General features: G+C 42.7%; 1 protein-coding gene across 1 annotated transcript in view; it reads right to left on the bottom strand.

Annotated features, from left to right (window-relative positions):
* Nucleotides 1-17,685, bottom strand: part of pou2f2a (POU class 2 homeobox 2a) — a 67,259-nt gene extending 49,574 nt beyond the window's left edge. The window contains exon 1 of the mRNA XM_085396529.1: nucleotides 16,335-17,685. Within this exon, the coding sequence (XP_085252655.1) occupies nucleotides 16,335-16,434 (100 nt within the window). The 5' untranslated portion in view covers nucleotides 16,435-17,685. The remainder of the gene's footprint in view (nucleotides 1-16,334) is intronic.
* Nucleotides 17,686-19,605: the final 1,920 nt, after the last annotated feature.

Raw genomic sequence — 19,605 nt, 5'->3', positions numbered from 1 at the left:
ACATTTAATAGAAATTAATGTTTCAATAACTGTATATTTCATAGGACTTTACCTCTGCCACTGAGCGCATGTGATCGGCCCAGTTTGTAAGTTTGTCTGAATTTGACCCTTGCCTCCTTGGCTCAACTTACAAGTGATTGACTTTTATAAAGATGCTTTACTTTTGCAACAGAGAAAAAAGGGCTAATTTCTTATCTTTACAACTACAAATCCTATTGAAATGAATAAAAGTTCAAGAAATTATCTTAATGTCACAAACTAATCCAGATCCATCTGGACCCAGGTACTCAGCGGGGAAATTTTCAGCCTTCTTTTCACATCGTCGTGACATGGTTGGCTTTTACGCCGACATCGTTAGTGTTTCTCCTCTGGAATAACGTTACACACAATCTGTGTGAAGGAACCGATAATCATACTCATTATCCACACTGAAAGTATTGAGTCCGAAATATTATGCTGTGGGATTGTGTCTATATTCCCCAGCTCTACTACTAAGGCCAACTAGGTGCAAATAAACTGAATGTTTTGTCTCCTGCAGTAATGGATGACTGACAGACTGTCTGAGCGAGCTGCCATCCAACCATGTTCTCTGACCCCGACAAGACTGGAGCTGCAGAGCTGGTAGCAAAAAAACAACCTTGTGTATGTGCGTGTGCGAATGTGTGTGAATGCATGTGTGTAACAGAACATGACGATGGTCGCCGGTGATCCCTCACTGCCTCGGGCAAACACTAGCTAAATGGACCTCACTCCGTCAGTGAGACACAGACATGGATAGAGGCTCTGCATGCGTGTGAGTGTAAAAGCCGTGCATCCAGATAGCGATGGCTGTGCAGCTCCAGCCACCATGTTTAAGCCGAACTGCCGTGTGGTGTGCTATCACTGCTGCTGCTGTGGTTGTGAGATAGATAGGAGGATTGGGGCTGGCCGGGCCTTTTCAAACCCCCAGAGAGCAGAAAGGGAGTGAGTGCTGGGCCTAAATGCAGAATCTCCTTAGCTTATACCCCCCAGGGACGCAGACACAGGGCCATTTTCTGGGAGAGAATCATGCCGCCAAGCGGACAGTGGATTTACCATATTCATACCACTCTTTAGAGAGGAGGAGGAGGAGGGAGAGGATCTTCATCTGTCCCATTTCACTGCTACGACTGTATGTGGCTGCCGCGGCTCGTGTAGCCACTAAAACCCCTAGGGGGAACCATTAAGGAGAACCTCGCTCACTCCCCACATTTCTCTCCCTCATCCCCCCCTGTTTCTACCGCCGTCCCCTCCCCACGTTTCCCTGCCTTCCTTTTTCATATGAAGTATGAAGCCTCTCTCATTCATCCGATATCCTCACTAATAAGGCTGGATGGTTTAGCCAAGGCCAAAGCTAAAACCCAGCAATATCTGCCATTTCTACATAGAAGTGGCTGGAATAAAAGGCAGGGCGGGGGCTGATGAAAGATGTGTAGCTGCTAAAAAGTACAGCTGCTATATTATTGCTGCTGCCAGCATGGAGAAAACAGCCCAGATTCATATCAATGGCTTTGATTGAAGCACCGGGAGAAACCCGCTGAAGGACGGTTTGTCAGAGATGTCAACATGTGTATGTGTGTGTGTGTGTGTTTATGGTCTGTGCGCACGAGGGTTGGGATTTGCTGAGAGATTTGTTTAGATACCTGTGTGGAATGAAGTGTGTGTGAGTACAGTGTCTGTGCATGCTTATGTTCACCACAGTGTGTGTGTGCATGCAAGTGCGTAAATAAGTGTGACACAGCTTCTGTGTGTGTCTGTGAACTCTGTGGATTGAGGTGGGGAGTGTTATAGAGAGGGGCAGGCAGGCTAACAGATTCATATCCAATATGAAGAGGTTAAAGTGACGAGTCCAATCCTCCCCACAGAGCAAAGAGAGAATGAGATTGAGATGCGAGAAGAGGAGGAGGAAAAGCAGGGAGGAAGAAGAAGAGGAGGAGGGGTGTAGTACAACAAATTAATTTCATTTCTGGACGGAGCACTCCTCTGCTAAAGAAAAAAAGCAGAGGATAATAAAAGAGGATAAAGAAGAAGAGAGGAGGGGGCGGTGATAAGGAGGTAAGCTGGGAGGAGGAGAAAAAAGTGTGAAGAGAAAAAAAGAAGAGTTTTTTCCCCTCTTTTATCTGATGTAGTAAATGTGTGTGTACTGTACGCGGAAGAGATTGGAGTCACAGAGTGTGAAGACGATTATGTGTTCAAAATTGCCCGTGAGTATGTCTGGCCTCTGTGCATCTGAGAGGGGGATACAGTACGGTGCAACTTCACAGCCTAACAAAGGCTTCTTAAATCACGTAGAGCAAAAATCAGCTAGTGAGTACAGTTTTGAATATGAAGCCCAGACTTCAAGCAACAGGCATCAAATCTGATAATTCCATTTCCTCAACAAAACTCTACATTTTTCTAGAGACACTTATATTAGAAATACAGTGTCTCACATAGCTTAGATTCTTCTTTCACTGGTGTTTTGGGCGCTTTAGATATGAGCATAATGTCTGCAGCTCTTTTTGAATCAGTATCTGTTAAACGAGTCAAACGTAAGGAAGCAGCATGATCACGAAGTTCTTGCAAACCTTACCTGATTTAAATTTGGCCAATCTCTCCTTCACGGTCATCTTCTCATGCAGCTCTGGACCACTTTAAGCTTTGCCAGGAGAGCTCTGTTAGCTTCCACTTGTGTGTTTGCATCATATGCTAGATCTCTTCTAGTACATCAAAATAGAAATCCTCTAATTTGAATACATTTTTGGAGCAATAACGGGTAGTGAGCAAACATTGTGTTGGTTCTTGTTCAGTCTGCTCTGGACTGGCACACTGAGGTATGATGACATACATGCAGGTGATTTTTACCAGATGTTTTCACTTAGATGCCTCCGTGCATTACAGCAAAACCCGGGACTGACAGTCTGACCCTGAAGGACAAATCCACTGTGAACAACCCTGTGTAAAAAAAAAAAAACAATGAGCATGCTCCTGACCCAGTGCCTTCACCTTCAGGCTATGACACTGCAGTCTCCTTCGCTGAAAGCTGCTGCTCATTCTCTAGGTCATTGCTGAAGACCTCGTCATGAGCTCTCGTCATGAGGGATGATAATTAGTTTGGATGTTTAAATTACTTTATTTTACAAAATTACTTCACAAAAAACAAAAACTCCCAGAGTCAAAATTACCCCACCACCACGCTCTGATGCTAATCATCTATTCTGCATTTGTGTCCCTACGTGGACCTTGGCCTTGAGATCACCGCACAGAAGTCAGGGCTTTGTGCAGGCCAGTCAATAATGTTCGCTCTGGTCTTCTGGAGGTAGCTCTTCACCAGGAATGACGTGTTTCGTGATGACCCATATCCACATTTTCTTTCAAAACCTTCACATATCCTTCTTTCTTCACAATTCCCTCCAACCTTAACGAGATTCCCAGTTCCAGATACACTGAAACCCCACAGCATAATACTCCCACCACCATGTTTCTTTGGTTTGCACATCTCTCCCTTTTATATCCAAACATAGGCAGCATCTATATGACCAAAGAGCTCTGGTTTTGCCTCATGTGAGCACAGAGACGCTTCCAGCATGCATAATCATCCTCCAGGCTGTACTTGGCATGGTTTAGTCTGCTCTCCATTCTTGGCAGGGTTCTAGTGATTGTCTTTTTGGGATTTAAATTCCCGACTTGGCTAAGTCACTCACAGGTGTCTTAGCGGTTTTTCTAGGGTCTTTATTAACATCTCTCACCACTTGGAACTGCCCAACCCTGGCTGGAGTTTTTATACTCTGTGTAAATTAGAAGATAAACCTCAGTTTTAACCTGATATTACAAGCTTTGTGCTTTGTGTGCAATATAGATAATTTATGCTTTTTAAAGTAATCCAATATGTTTAGAAATGCTTTGTTAAATAAAAAAAAAAGAAATTGACAAAAGGCTAATAATGTTGTCTTTATCAGACATTCAAGTGGTCAGAAACAAACTTCCTAAAAACAGGATAAGACCAGAAAGCAGTCCAGAGCTGAACAATAAGAAGACCTTGAAGGAGAAACTGGCCAAATTTAAGTCAGATATAGCTTCTTTATGGCTGAAACTCTTTACTTGTACCTGTTATGTTTTCATTTATAGTCACAGATTGATACTTCAAAACATAGGTTAACCTATACACCACCTGAGCAAATACAATAGTGTTGTGGCACGGAGACACTTTAGGTGCACTTGATTCAAAATAACATATAACGCTTTTATATTCTCACCCGGTTAAATGTCAGCCCACTGTGAGTTCCATATTTTATCTGATAATAAAGTGTCTTAATGTTTCCACTTTGCTTTAACTGACTGCTTTTTAGCTTTGTGATTACTTTCATGCATTTTTCCATCGAGGCTTTTGACAGCGCACAAAGGACGGCCCTGAACTTGTTGGATTTGAACTGTATACACTAACAGCAAAAGTGATATCAATGGCAACAGCACGGACACGGAATGTAAAAAATTCTCCACGTCTCTGACTACGTATTATTAAGAATCTATGCAGAGATTTTGTTCGGTGTGAATCTTAAACATTGGCACAAAGTGGAACCTCTATAAAGAGGTTCTTGCTCTTTCCATCTGAGTGGCTGAGACCAAAACCTGATGTTTACTGTTGATGCTTTAGACAGGCGAAAGATTTTCTGCAATTACACTCCACTGTAGCTGTCTTAACGTGACATCTTGCCATCTGTACTGGGCCAGTTATCTATGACGAATAGGAAAATTACACCTTCAAACAACAAAATGGACCCAGAAATGCAAGGTACATAGCCTGCAGATATTTTGTAGTGTGTTAGCGTGTTGTTTCTTTGCTTTAATTCACCAGGTGCTCAAAAAGCACCCACACTGGAGTCATTGCATGCATTAGATGCACTATTTACAGCACATCCAGGTGATTGTGGGCTCACTAACTAGCATATCTCTTAGCCTGTTTTTATGCTTGTTGAAAATGCACATCTCCTGAACAAGACAAAAATTCAGCAGACGAAAAAAAAGAAAGAAAGAAAAGTTCATATTAAAACACTAAATGTAAAAAATAGTTGGTGTTTCATACTTTTGTGCCCACATCTGGTGGACAGTACAATTAGGAGCAGCATCAGCTGTACAGTCTGGAAAAAACACCTTCTAAAAGCCCTTGAGCTTGTAGTCTGGCGAACGCATATGTGGGTGAAAATGAGTCATAGAGAGTAAGTGCATCTATGTATTTGGTAGAGCATGTGTGTTTGTGTGTAATGTGTGCAGGGGGTTAGTTGAGTACAGGAGATTGAAGCACTAACCAGAGCACTCAGATTTATTAAAAAGGGCCGGACCCAGTGCCTGTCCACCCCCCAACCCCCCACCATTCCTTTCACTCTCCATCCTCTATTGTTGTCACTTTACTTCTGTCTCTGTGCATACATACAGACCCCCCCCAACCATCTCCTCCTACATGATATTACGTTTTTCACTAAAAACCCTTCACAGTCACTGCTGGTCCCTCAATAAGACAGGCTCAAGAGAAGGAGGGGTTGGGGACAGGGAGGACAGGAAGGACGTGGTGTTCCTGAGGTAAATAAGGGGACCCCTACCCCTCCTTCCCATCCATCCATTCCTCTCATCACACACCCCTTTCTCTGTCCCACAAGTTCATTTCCATAACTCCTGTCAGCTAAATTAAATTGGGGGGGGGGGGGGGGGGGATTTAAATCTGCCCTGTTCCCCAAAACTGCAGTGACCACCAGCCAAGGGGATGGACGGGTGGAGCGAGGAGACAAAAGAGGTGGAATCCAATGTAACAAACCTGACTTTTGTCATTCGAGTTTATTAGCTAAATGTATCAGCTGCTGGAAAAATGCATTGTTGGCTGAAAGCATTCATATTCCTTAGAAACACACACTCACACACACTCACAGACATGCAAAGGGCCCAGACAAAGGAAGAGTTTTGGCTCTCCGTGTGTGGTTTACTCGATCAAAACTATGTTGGGCAGCATTAAACGTCCCTGCGGCACTGCAAACGGCGAGATTACATTACAGTGGCGCGTAAACATGCAAACACTCAGAGAGGAAGATGTACTTAAGTAGAGACAGGCACACACACACACACACGCTCCCTGCTTATCCTGCTTGTCATTTTAATCTCTATAGGCAAAAGCAGCGAGACGAGCTTCCTCACACTTCCAAGGGAAGGTTTTGTGTGAGATCACACACTGGCTTCATTATGTCAGAAACCTGTGAAGGAGGACAGGAGCCTTTCCTAAGCCCTGTTCTCTCTATTCAAGCAAGCAGGGGAACAAGATCACTGCCTTGAGGTTGGCACAAAAGACCAGCACTTCTGTATTACACACATCGGCAGCAGGCAGTGATGGACATTAGCTAGAATACACACACACACACACACACACACCTGCTGGCGATCACAGACATGCACCAAACTACAGTAGACCTTCTACATACCCACTAATGCGCGCGCGCGCACACACACACACACACACACACACACACACACACACACACACACACACACACACACACACACACACACACACACCATCTAAAAAACTTAAAAAACACATAATTGCAGTGCATGAAACTTTTTGACTAATGGTAAATGACTGCTGGTTAAGTCCTGAATTTAGCAATTGAATTGTCAGATTACGGCTGTCTGCCTCAAAAATAATTTATGTCATTTACGAGTTAGGTTGCTTCCTGGGAGCTGAAATTACTGACCATCAGATTTATTTAATGGAAGCCAGAAGACACAAACCTTTGGACACAGATTACATACAGATTACATACTGTGGTGTCCTGAACAAATGTACCTGCTTTAAGTGGCGATGTCTAGACTCATCCTTTGGTTTTATTAAACGTACACATGACTTTGAACTTTTTGAAGCAGGTTAAAAGTCGAGTAGTCTGAGATTGCTTGTACTGTTTGGACCGACTTTTGCATTTAAAACAGGCTTGAATTTTCGTGGAATCGATTCAACAAGGTTCTGGAAAACATTCCTCGTTACTTTGGCTCATTCTGCCATAATTGCATCATGTTGCTGCAGAATTGTAGGCAGCGTCTTCACCATGCACTTCTTCTTTGGACCACATTTTAAACGTGCACTGTTGGACTGACTTGGTGAATCTGGAGGCCATTCGAGTACTCATGGTCATGGATCCAGTCTGAGATGATATAAGCTTTTGACAATGATACAATCTGCAGCATTTAAATGATGCTCCATTGGAATTAAGGAGCTCCAAGACTATGCCCTTACACCTGTACACCACCTGCTGCACGGATCCTTACTTATATGCCAAAATGTGACACCACAATCTCAATGTCACAGCAGAAATCAAAGTTCTAGTTTTTCACCGTTTTGGAACATCAGCTCTATGTTCTTAGCCAACAGGAGCAGCACTTAGCATGGTCCTCTTCTACTGTGAACTACCTGCTTTCATGTTTTTTTCAACTGTCAAGATTTCAGACTTTCATGATAACGATATAATCACTTATAATTTGAATTAATATTAATCCTATCAGCCAAAAACTGTAATTTTCCACAAACTTAAAATAGAGGTGCTCAGAGGTGATGAGAAACGAATTATAAACTATAAAACAGGCACAAAACATTCAATTATTTACAATAACATATAAGCACCGTTAGAAATACATTAACAATGAATAACAAAACATCAAGGTTATCAGTGCGACACCCCTTTTTGTTTCGTGTTTGGAGTTTTGCAATTACTGTTTTATGTGAGCTCCATTGTACTCTGACCTCATTCATCAACAAAACATTTCAATCCAGAAAATATTTGGACAATTTTTGTTTAATGGACCAATGAAATGCGTGACAACTAGAAAGATAATTGTGCATGAATCTCAAGCTAATAAACCCGTTTTGTTATGTGCATTTCGTCTCTGTTTGCCTCACATGTGTTTTTGTTGAAGTTTTGTATTTTTCAGCATATTGTGGTTTAGGAAAAATGGAGCCTGCCACTTCTAACTGTGTATGTATTCATGTAAAAGCCTGTTTAGAGACAAGGGTTGAAATTTAGCAAAAGTTATAACTCTCTCTGCTTCATATCATTTTCATGCACCGTTCAGAGGACCTTAGGTTAGCTTTCTTCTCCATTCTTATACTTGGTTTCACAGCTTTGACAGATCCTCTTGCCTCCATGGATGCAAGTAGTTGACCAGGTAAATGATAAATCAGCCATTCACTGCACACGTCGAGTTTACAGAAAAGGAGTGCTTTCAAACAGCAAGAGGTGCTAAAATGAACCAAGAATCCCAAAGAGAAACCTTCATGTATCACTTAACACTGCCACATGCACACACAGACCCCTAATTGGTGTACAGCGTAAAACCTCATTATTCTGCTTAATTAGAAGGCAAGCAGCAGTCCTGACCTGAAACCAGCCTCTCAGTACCTTGAACAGCATTCATGCCTTTATTTCTGACTCCTGCCCTCGTGTTCCCTTTTCTTCCTGCCTTTCCTTCTTCTGACCAAACAGACCAGGTTGCACGCTGGGCAAGGGCAGGGAATTAGAGTGATGGAGGGAGTGAAGGGAGAGGTGGAGAGGAGTGTGGAGAGATGGAATGTGAGCTATGAGATGAATGAATAGGCACGGGGTTCTTTATGGCATTTATGTGCACTGAGGAGAAAGCCTATCGACAGACACCTTGTCGGACAAAGGGGCAGCACACGCTGAGTGCATTCGATTAAGGGTGGGCATTGGTGTTAAACCAAAAAAGGTCCCCTGCTGCGCCCACGATTCATTATTTAGACGGGGGTGTAAAATGGACACTGGCCGAAATAAACACACACGCACGTACTCTGCAACAAGCCATCAGGGAAACACCAATTTTACAGACACAAGTACTCAAGAAGTACACAGGGTACTCGTGCTTTCGTGGACAGACATGGTTGCAAACACAAACCAACACACACTTACATATGATTGCCGATTACATACCCAAAGAGAGCGGGGCACAGAGGGCAGTCAAATATAGCCTGAGTACAGCCAATTTAGCCCTTAATGGTCTTTGGGCCATTAAGGGCAGCCATCAAGAGCGCAAGACTAAGATGACTGTCCAATGCAGGATGCACGTGTGTTTATGTGTGGAGGAGGACAGTGTTTACCTAGATTCTTCTCCTCCTATATGTGTGTCTAATGGCCTATGAATGTTTCCACGGTAACTATAAGAGTTTTTAGCTGGTTGGATGGACTGACATACAGACGGCAGCAGAGGGGAAGCAGAGTTCAGGCGCCCATATTTTGTTGTGGCAACGTTTTTATTTCATATCTGCACAGCAGGAAGTGTCCATGGTATGAAATGGCTTTTTTCATCTATAAGACAAAAGGTCTCTGTATAGGTGTCTGTGTGTTCAATGCTGCATGCAAAGGTTTGTGCATGTGTGAAGGTAATGCACAGGACATTTATTACATCTGCTATAGATGACAATGTTTTATGTTTCTGGTAAATTTACATTTATTTTTAACGATGAGGCGTGTGATAGGAAACGCGCGCTGGCACCAGTACTTGTATGTAAAAGACAGATGTAGCCACTGTGATGTCACCGATTGAGTAAGCCCAGCTCTGATACTCTGACTTTATGGTCATCACTGTTTTGTTTTCTGGTGCAAGAAGTGACCGTTGTTGCAAAAGGAATGAGCGTGGTGTTTTGAGCTAATGCTAAAAAGAAAATGCTCGAATTTCACTAAACAAACATGGGCCAGGCAAATGGTTAAACACAGTTTTTACCAGGTAATTGCATCCAAAAAGACACAAATTAGCTGATTTAATGTCACATCTGATATAAAACCAAAATCGTATCATTAAGCAAGCTGTAAACATTCTTATTTCTGCTTTAAAGTTTTGGCATTTTAAACTGGACTCCTTTTTGGATCCAGCCTCCAGCGGCCATTAGAGAGACTGCAGTTTTGGTAGGTCCATGGTTGTTTGTTGCTTGGCTGACATGTAAAAATTAAGGTATGTTAATTTGTTAATTTTTGATTTTTTAACATCAGTGAAAATGCAAAGAGAACACTAAACAGGCTGGGCTTACACTTTAAGAGTTTCAAGTATGTATGAAAACGTCTGTCTGTGGAACAAACACTGAGAAACAACAACAGTGTCACAGTGTGCAGGCGGTTCAAGTAAAGCAATTAACCTGACAAAATGTGCTAATTGATATATAACACGGCCCTATGTTAATGAAAGACTATGTGGTCATAAATGTTGTTGTTTGTAAAAGAAAGGAATTAAATGCTATACTCATTAAAGAATCAACATATTTGACTAGCTGATTGCTTCCACGGGTCCAGTTGTAGTCCAAAAATTCCCCTCAAATTTTTAATTGTAATTTTTTTTATACAAAAAAAATCAACTGAAACTGAACTGATAATCTATGATGGATTTATTTTAATATATAATAATAATGGATTGGATTTATATAGCGCTTTTCAAGGCACCCAAAGCGCTTTACAATGCTACTATTCATTCACTCTCACATTCACACACTGGTGGAGGCAGCTACGGTTGTAGCCACAGCTGCCCTGGGGCAGACTGACAGAAGTGAGGCTGCCATATCGTGCCATCGGCCCCTCTGGCCAACACCAGTAGGCGGTAGGGTAAAGTGTCTTGCCCAAGGACACAACGACCAGGACAGAGAGCCCGGGGATCGAACCGGCGACCTTCCGGTTACAGATACGCTTCCCAACCCCCTGAGCCACGGTCGCCCCAAATTTGGGTGCCTTGAAAAGCGCTATATAAATCCAATCCATTATTATTATTATTATTATTATTATTATTATATATTAAAATAAAAACTGTATTCACTGACAGGATTAGTCTACCTGCTGCAGATACCCTTTAATGAAGCTGCCTGTTTAGGACAAGTGAGGTGTCTGTTTCTCAAACTCCAGACTCTGATGTCTTTTCTTGGTGTCCACTTACACTGGGTCCTCCTACTTCTTTTCTCTCTGGCTGGAGCCAGTATGAACTGTTCTGTGAAGGGAGTAACACAAACTGTTGTATGACATCTTCACTTTGCAGAAGGCATTTAAGACCGCTAACCTGATGTAAATGTAAAATTTAAACAGGGATGATGATTTCTGAAATTGGGCGTCTCTGCGTCTAACCAGACATTAATGAATTATTAATTTAATGCTATACTTTCAACAACCAATGTGGGTTTTTTTTTTATAGCTCAAACATTTTGAAACGACCTCAGGCTTTTGAGCAGTGGTGCAAATAAAACGACTCATAAACAGCCAAACAAAAAATATGTGTCACTGACAACCTCTTTGATATGCATGTCACGTACTTACTTTAATATTTGGATGCATTTGAATGAAGCGGATACATCGTCACATGCAGTTTGTGTGTGTGTGTGTGTGTGTGTGTGTACGTACAGAGCTCAGTGTGGGGGTGAGGCAGCTTAACGCAATAAAGCATGTTGTATTGACATCTGTGTTGTGTCTATTGATTCCCCATTATGGAGCTAACAAACCCGCCTGGACGCTTTGTCATTCGCAATCACGTTAGCACCGGGACTCGCCAACAACGCTGCCCCTTTTAAAATCTGATCCATACGCACGCGGACACACACATGCAGACGCCGCTTCCTCGCATTCCCACACATCTGTGGCAGCTGTTCGTGTCAATACACACAGATCCACCCGCAACCACAAATTCTCATGCACACACATCAACAGTCTCCACTGACAAATGGGGTGGCGAGAGAGCAGTCAATGCTGGCTAATCAATAGCGGTGGAAGGTTAAAACCACTCACACAATGGGCAGCTATGAGCTTCTTGTGGTTTTCAGATAAACCAGACATGCCGGAAAGATCCATAACTGACCTCAACGTGCAATTATTGAATCGTCTACCTGTCTGCCTGCTCACACACAGATCTGGTAGCTTTATGCACACACACACACACACACACACACCCACCCACGTGTTCAAATTATATAAATTCCAGCTGGCATGCATTTCCTCCTCATTGAATAAACTCAAATATATACAGATATACGTTGTAACCAGCTTCACTTAGAGTTCATTCACAAATTAAAAAAAAAACACACGTCTGAACGTTGCATCTACCTGAGCAAAAATCACATCTTCCTCCCACAAACACACAAGCTTTGTTATCCATAATCGCACAAACGTGTGCTCCACAAACACAGAAAGCCAATTAATCTGAACACAGGGGCCTCAATTTGATGTGGCCCAGACTTCACAACCCCCTCCTACCCCTTTACGTATGTGTTGCGGGGTAATCTAAATAGAAAAGCGCGTCTGAACACGCTGAACTAGAGACTAAAAAGAACACTGTGCTGAATAACTACACCTGGAATAAGAGGCCTCTCACAGTAGCCAACATAAATAAACCATCCCTCTCAATCCAGACATGTGCCTCCTCTCTGTGAATTTGACAGCTCTCAGTTTTATATGGGCCACAGTGGCCCTGGAGGATTTTACAGCAGTGTACATAAAATAAAAGAGCATTTAGATTTCCTTTGTTGTGGTGCAGAGGAGGGACAGAGCAGAGGCAGCTACAGGTCCCTTTCCGCCCTCACTGCCCTCTGAAAACACACACACACACACACCGCTGCAGAGACCGGGCTGCACAAAAAAGAAGGTTTTAAGTCTTTGCGGCAAAGATGTGAAGCTGAAAAAGAGCCAAGAAACACTAGTCTCCACTCTTCAACTGTGGATGATCTGAATGCTTCTCTGGGTGTATTAATGGCTGGAAAGTAAAGAACTCAAAGATGTGATGTGGTTTATGACCACACTGATGAGATGTCAGAGTTCATCCTCATTACTGCCCCATGCACAAGTTCCCCAAACTAACACAAGCAGCGAGAAATCTGAGCTACTACAACAATCGCATTCAGAGCTCACATCTATACTATGTTATCTATTTTTAATTAATTCACAACACTGGATCCTGAAAACAACTCAGGAAGAATGAAAATACACAACACAGCATTCCTGGCGAAATAACTCTGTGAATGCGAAGTAATTCTACGGGTCAACAATATGATAGGAGTTTCTAAAAGGCAGAAAAGGCTTAATGTAATAAAAGGGTTTCATTACTAAAAGCACACGAGCTGTAAAGCCAGCGGTTTTCTGTATACTTCACGAGTTATAGGATCCACTCACTGTAATAATGTTTGCATTCATACAGCCGCAGTGTGAATAGGCTGGGATAGAGTCAGATTTCAGAGTGATGCATTTCCAAACAATATCTGAATTGATAGCGGGAGATTCCAGGGACTTAAAGGCACTAAAACTCAAGCCAGATTTCTTTAATAGATAGCAATCATGAAAGTAGCCCAACCCATCGGTTTCTCCAAGGCTGGAACCATTTACTGCACTTAAAAATGTATTTAATAAAGTACAACATTACAAATATAAAGAAAACATTATCAAGCTCAGATGACAAATTTAATCCAGTGACCAATTTAAAGGTGTGCGACTGCAGTGATGTGTCTGTGGCCCCGCTCAGCTGAGGCCAGCGGTCTCAACACTGTAGCGTTTAAGAGTCGAGCTGACAAAAAACCCATAAGCCCTTGGTTTAGATCCACTGTAGAGCCACTGTCTGCAAGCGTCTGCTGTTTAGGACCACTCTCTCGCTCCTTCTCCACTGAACCTCACTCACCTCGTCTTAGACTTTTGACACTCCCGTCTTTGCTCCCACTAACGCAAACACACACAGGTGTGTGCGTGCTCACACATTTACAGGTGCACGGAGTGGTACAGATGCACGCCTTGGTCAGATCACAGAAAGAAGGGGAGAGCGAGAGAAAGGCAGAGAACTGTGGGTAACAGACTTAGCTAAAGTGGCTTATGGGGCCCAGGCAAACCACACTGGGCAAATCCAATTCAACAACTCCCCCCCGTCCATAGGGAACAAGACACAGGAAGAGAGGGATAGACGGGGAGAGGGGAAAAAGGGAGCGAGAGGAAGACGGGAGAGTTTGCATTTTACAGAAAAGGCTTTTGTGTCAAGTCAACACTTCACAGAAATGAGAAAGACAATGAGGAACAGAGGATTCAGAGTTTCTTTCTCTCCAGAGATTAAAGATGAAAGATGGAGAAAAGCGGAGAAATAACAGGGGAAAGGAGGGATGAGTGCTGCCCTTTGCTCTCCTACCTACTTTACTTCCCTCGTGTGTATCGGCTGCTTATCGCACCAACATGTTTAAATAAAAAAAAGCAGCCAGTACAAGAACTCTGACCCTTTCATTTTCTCCCATGTGGAAAATACACCATGCAGACTGAGCTGCTGAGGAACTGCTGCCTCACTCCTACCCTCGTTATTCTGTTTTTCACCTATTCACTCCTAATTTACTTCCTCATTTAATAATCCACATTCAGTCACGGCCATTTAATTATCCCTTTGACACCACAGTGTCGTTGCTAACACAGAATCTTCCATTCTGGCTTATTTCTCTCCAAAGCATTAAACTCCTTTTCCCACTCTCACTAATTCATTCTTTTATTGCTTTTATTCATTCAATTCAATGACTCTTTCACCTGTTAATTCACTGATACTTTAACCCTCGCATCTATTTATTATTCATTTATGCACCCACTCATTCTGTTATTCATTCAATCATTCATTTGGCCCCTCGCTCCCAGTGTGCACTTCTCCTCCCTATTCCCCCATCAGGTCTTTTACTTTAATTTCTTAAAGGATCAACTTAAAAAAAAAGGAAAAAAAAAAGACCCCTCCCCCGAAACAGAAGCTCGGTGGTTATATGTCGCCTGTCAAAGCCGCCAGAAGCAGTTGAGGTTTCATTAAAAACCACAACCGTTTTTCTCCTCCTGACACCTACTTAAGGTGATAGCCTGAATTATCCCTGCACGGCTCGGCACGGCTCAGCATACACACCTAACCCCATCTGTCTTTTTAAATTTCCGGCTGGATGGATGGGAGGTGGGACAGAGGAGCCACTGGCACTGTCACCCTCCAGGAATCCTGCTCAAACACACACCTCAGTGCACACACTCGTGTTTCTGTGACCAACACGTCACAAAGTTTTACCCAGGAGGTGGCAGGAAAGGGAGAACTTTGAACAACCTATCTAAAAACCAAATGTAACGACAAAATTAAGACATTCAGCTGATTTGTTAACACTGTAATTTTACATTTAGATTTATAAAGCACAGCACATCACAGATTTTTATATTCAAACAAAGAAAGCTAATCCAGAAAAGTGCATTGTCAATATTGATCACACTGCAATATTATAGTGATCATGATTTATTAAAGCAGAGCATTAAAGCATCACAAGGTCATCATAAAAACCAAGTATTGACTGACAATCCCACCGATTAATCCCGAAGATTAAAAGAATATTAAAAGAAAATCAGTCCTTAATTAAATTATTCTGATTTTTTAATATATGGATTTCAATTTCAGTCTCTTGAAAACGCCACCATTTCCCCTCTCACATCATCACCTGTGTTGGCAAAGTTTCTCCCTCAGCCAACTTAACTGTACTCCTGTTTTCCCAATGTGGCCTCCTGTCAGGGATCAATACAATCTGATCGATAGATGACCATGAATATTCCCCACAAACCTAGCCAAGTTAGACCGAAGGAGAGGAGCAGAGAGGAGACAGATGGGATGGAGGCTGAGATGGATGGATTGCCATGGATGAAAGAGGAAAAGATAAGGAGAGAGTGTGGCGCCTCAGAGAGACTGTGATGGATGCTAATGGCCCCTATATTCATGCATCCAATTTGGGGTGTGTTTTTACATTTTTGGATTTACATGCAAGTAAGTATTGCGAGTTAAACTGGTCGTTTTCCCTCTTTTCGTGAGGATATAATGACAAATAATAAAAATACACATTTTTATGATATTTAGTCCTCAAATATTCCTTGACAAAAATCACTTGCTTGTGTAATTTCAAAGAAATCCCAAATGTCTTGAAATATTTAATACTGAGAGTCTGATCTGCTTTTTCTACTTTTAAATAAATAAATGATATTTTTGTTTCTTAAAGAATTTCATTTTGCGTCTACAGTGGTTATGGAGTGCATTTTGCATCTTTCACATATGGAAAATGAAGTTTGTGGGTTGTATGTTGCATCATCGGTTTACACGCGTGTATTTTATTTAAGTTTATTTTGGGTGTTTGAGAAACCTGAGGTGAAACTGGAAACATAAAATGATGCGTAAAGACTTTTTAAAAATCTAGATTTAGCAGGTTAAAAATAAAAAAAAATATTATATAAACTATGAACAACTGTGATTCTTTGCGTATAGGTACACAGTAGTGGGAATGGGACCGGGGAGAGGTGTCTTACCGGGACTGGACCGCGGAGCCAGCGAGGACTTGAGTCTCCAGGCGCTGAAGTCGGACGCTGTTCTCTGAAAGACGAAGGGGACCGGCAGGGGGACAAACATGGTCCTCTGTCGACCTGGGGGTCGTTGTTTTTATTTTAGTCTCACTTTTTTTTTCTTCTCCTATTCGTGGTCCTGTCGTCGTTCTTTGGCTTTTCTTCGTATGATCTCCAGGTTTGTGGACAGCCGTTTGTAAGGATGCTGGGACGGCTTGAAAAAAGGAGATTAAGGATTTGGCTTTTTTCTTCTTCTGTGAATCGATTCTGTGTCTCTCTGGATTCACATTTCTCTACTTCTGGATTTTGTACAGCTGTGGTAACCAGATGGATACTCTGTTCCTCTGACTTGAGTCTTCTTGAACTGATCTAGTCCGGCACACACACGAACACGCAGCGATGTGCTGGGCGCGCAGCAAAGACTGTTTGGCTTTGGGAGAACAAATAAAGCTACCAGTGGTTATCCATACAGGCTAATACAAGCTGAGGGTGACTGGCCATTTGGTGATATCTGCTATCATTGCACCCATGTGAATCCGGTGCAGTCGGTGCTCGTCACTCAGATACTCTCTACAGGATGCAACACAGGCACAATTAGACTCTCAGTGGTTCTCGGACCCAGTCTTCACCCCTCGGCCGGGTTTGCTTTGGTTTGGGTTGGGGAAAGATGGATTTTCCCTCCTGCGCTCTCATTAAAAGTCCTAAACAAACGCAGTCCACCGGCGAATCCTCGGTAAGGAAAAGGCAGAAAGCAACTGTCCGTGTAAGAGTGGAGTTGCTGCTTTTTGGTTCTCCTAAAGATTTGGTTAATAGCTGGCTGATCTGCTGAAGAAAACACGCACGCAAAGCGACACTATAAAAACCGTTATTTGGTAAAAGAGAGAATTAATGAAATAATAAAGTAAGGCTACGCAGGCACCCCCGTCTGACTTTCGCTCCTCCCTCTCCTCCCCTCGCTGTTTCTCTCTCTCCTCTTTCTCTACCGGGGGTCACTAATTAAAGCAAAATCGATAGATAAATAAATGAATGAATCCATATTAATAAATAACTCAGTCCTCCGGCTTCCTCAACTGATGCGCAAGCGAAAGCGAGAAAAAGACGAGGAGAAAGCGTTGCCCCTTTCCTTTTACGGTGCACTGTCTATTCTTTGGCTCTGCTCCGCCATCCGCCGGTGTGTATCTCTCTCCCTCCTTCTCAGTCTTCCGTTGTGTGTATCCTCCGTGTGTGTGCGCGCGTATCAGCGTCCCCTCAGTTTATTTTGGGAACCCCGGTGGTTTCGGTCCGACACCGCGCAGCCTGAACGCACTCTGGCACGGCGAAGCGCTCTGCCCGGGAGACTGAGATATCCAGCCCCCCTTCATCTGTGTTTTTTTTTTTACCCCTCTTCCCTCCCCTCTCTACCGCGACCCCCTTTATCCCGACACACACAGCACAAATATACACACACACATACATATACATATACACAAAGAGAAACACACAGTCCCGCCTCTGCCCCTTGGAGGCAAACATTTCTTTTCAGCGCACACTTGCAGATTTATTGGCACTTGTATGTGATCTACAAAGTAACTCGATGGTGATGAATATTACAAATACTACAAATACGCGTGGCTGTCTGGAAGATGTTTACAAGGTTTATGTAAAAAACAGCTTCTCATAAGAGCCCTGCTTTACTACTTTAAAGCCTTCCTCCACGAACGCGACGCTTTTCTTTTAGCACGTAATCTCGTACAAGGCGAGCGCTGATCGGCCAATTGATCTTCTGATTACTTCATTATAATGAAGCCAATAATCACATCATCGCCGGCCTCCGGGAAATCGATCGCCTCTTCACAATGTGCGGACATGAAATCAAAGGGGGAAGCTTTGATGTATATTTCAGCAGGTGGATCTCTCTCCCTCTCGCTTATATAGATTTAAGCGGCTCTGGCCTACGCAAGGTCACTCGCACTACTCAACTAATGCTTTTTTTTCTAGAGGTGGATAATCAAAGCCTGCACAACCACGGGTCTTAAATTAGTAATTATTTGGGGCTCGCAAAGGCTGCGTGCGTGTATGCGTAAAATGTCAGTTGAGTTGAATCTAAATTGCATGTTTTTCCTATTAAGGGTTGGCCAGAAATGTTTTATAGTTGCAGCTTTCCTGAGTGTGTGTGAGTGTGTGTGTCCGAAGAAAGGTGCCTCCCGGCCATCACCTCTCTCTTCAGTCTGCAGCAGCCGGCTGTCAAGACTCACTGCCCCAATCTGCGCTGCGCATTTACACTCAAGATTATTGCCAACATAGATTTTTTTAAATAGAAAAATCCATACGCTAAATATCGCAGTCAATAAAAGAAAATCGACCGCACCACACCTCTCTCCCTCCCTCTGCATACACTCCGAGGTGAGACTGAGCTGTTAATAAGTTATCGATCAATTATAGCCCCTCATATTTAGAAAGGCCCCCGGGCTCTTTGCCAATGCTAATGTCCATGCATGCAGGGAGAGGAAGAAACCGTCAAATAGCCCATAAACTGCCTCCTACACGGATAAAACATCATCAGAAATCTTCTGTCCTCACTTTACAGCAGCAGCACTCACTCTGCTCCTGCCAGTGCTCTGTGTTCCACTGCAGCCTGTGTCTTCACTTGCTGAAATACTACTAATGCATGAGCTGATATTTACACACCAACTGTACTCTTCTTTCTCTGCTAGAAATATAACCACATTAAAACTAATGATGGAAAACCTTATATTTCTATCTGCACTTGAACTGTCAGTACTGTGACCTTTACTGCTCCACAAGGGTTTGATGGCCTCCTTTGTCCTTGACTCAGCCACGGAATTATTCTTAATTATAGGGCAGATGCCTTACTTGCTACCTCGCTGAAAAGGTGGGGAAAGTTATAGTCTTCAGTCTTCCATCCATCCACCTCTGAAACTGGTGATGAATTTGGGTTAAAAAAAACCCAAAAACTTCCCTGTCAGCCTGGAATCAGCTCCAAACCATCTTTTGGAGTTGCTGAATCCATTTAAGGTCAGTTTAAGTGACTTTAAGTAACTTCAGGCTGAAAATGTTACCCTGAACATTACTGCTCCTTTTTTTTAACCCACAGAAATTGACTTACTCTGTCATGTGTATATATTTTTTTGTACTTTACTCATATTTACATATTCATATTTTCCTTATTAAATAAAAGTAAAAAAAAAATGCTTATGTTGCCAGCGTGACTTCACTTCAGTTCTTTCATTTCAACACT

The sequence above is a fragment of the Rhamphochromis longiceps genome, linkage group LG22 (assembly GCF_057381845.1).
Source record: "Rhamphochromis longiceps isolate RC_006_pf linkage group LG22, R_longiceps_female_GT1.1, whole genome shotgun sequence".
NCBI classification, from domain to species: domain Eukaryota; kingdom Metazoa; phylum Chordata; class Actinopteri; order Cichliformes; family Cichlidae; genus Rhamphochromis; species Rhamphochromis longiceps.
The sequence above is the reverse complement of the archived record's forward strand: the minus strand, read 5'-3'. Positions and strand labels throughout refer to the sequence as shown.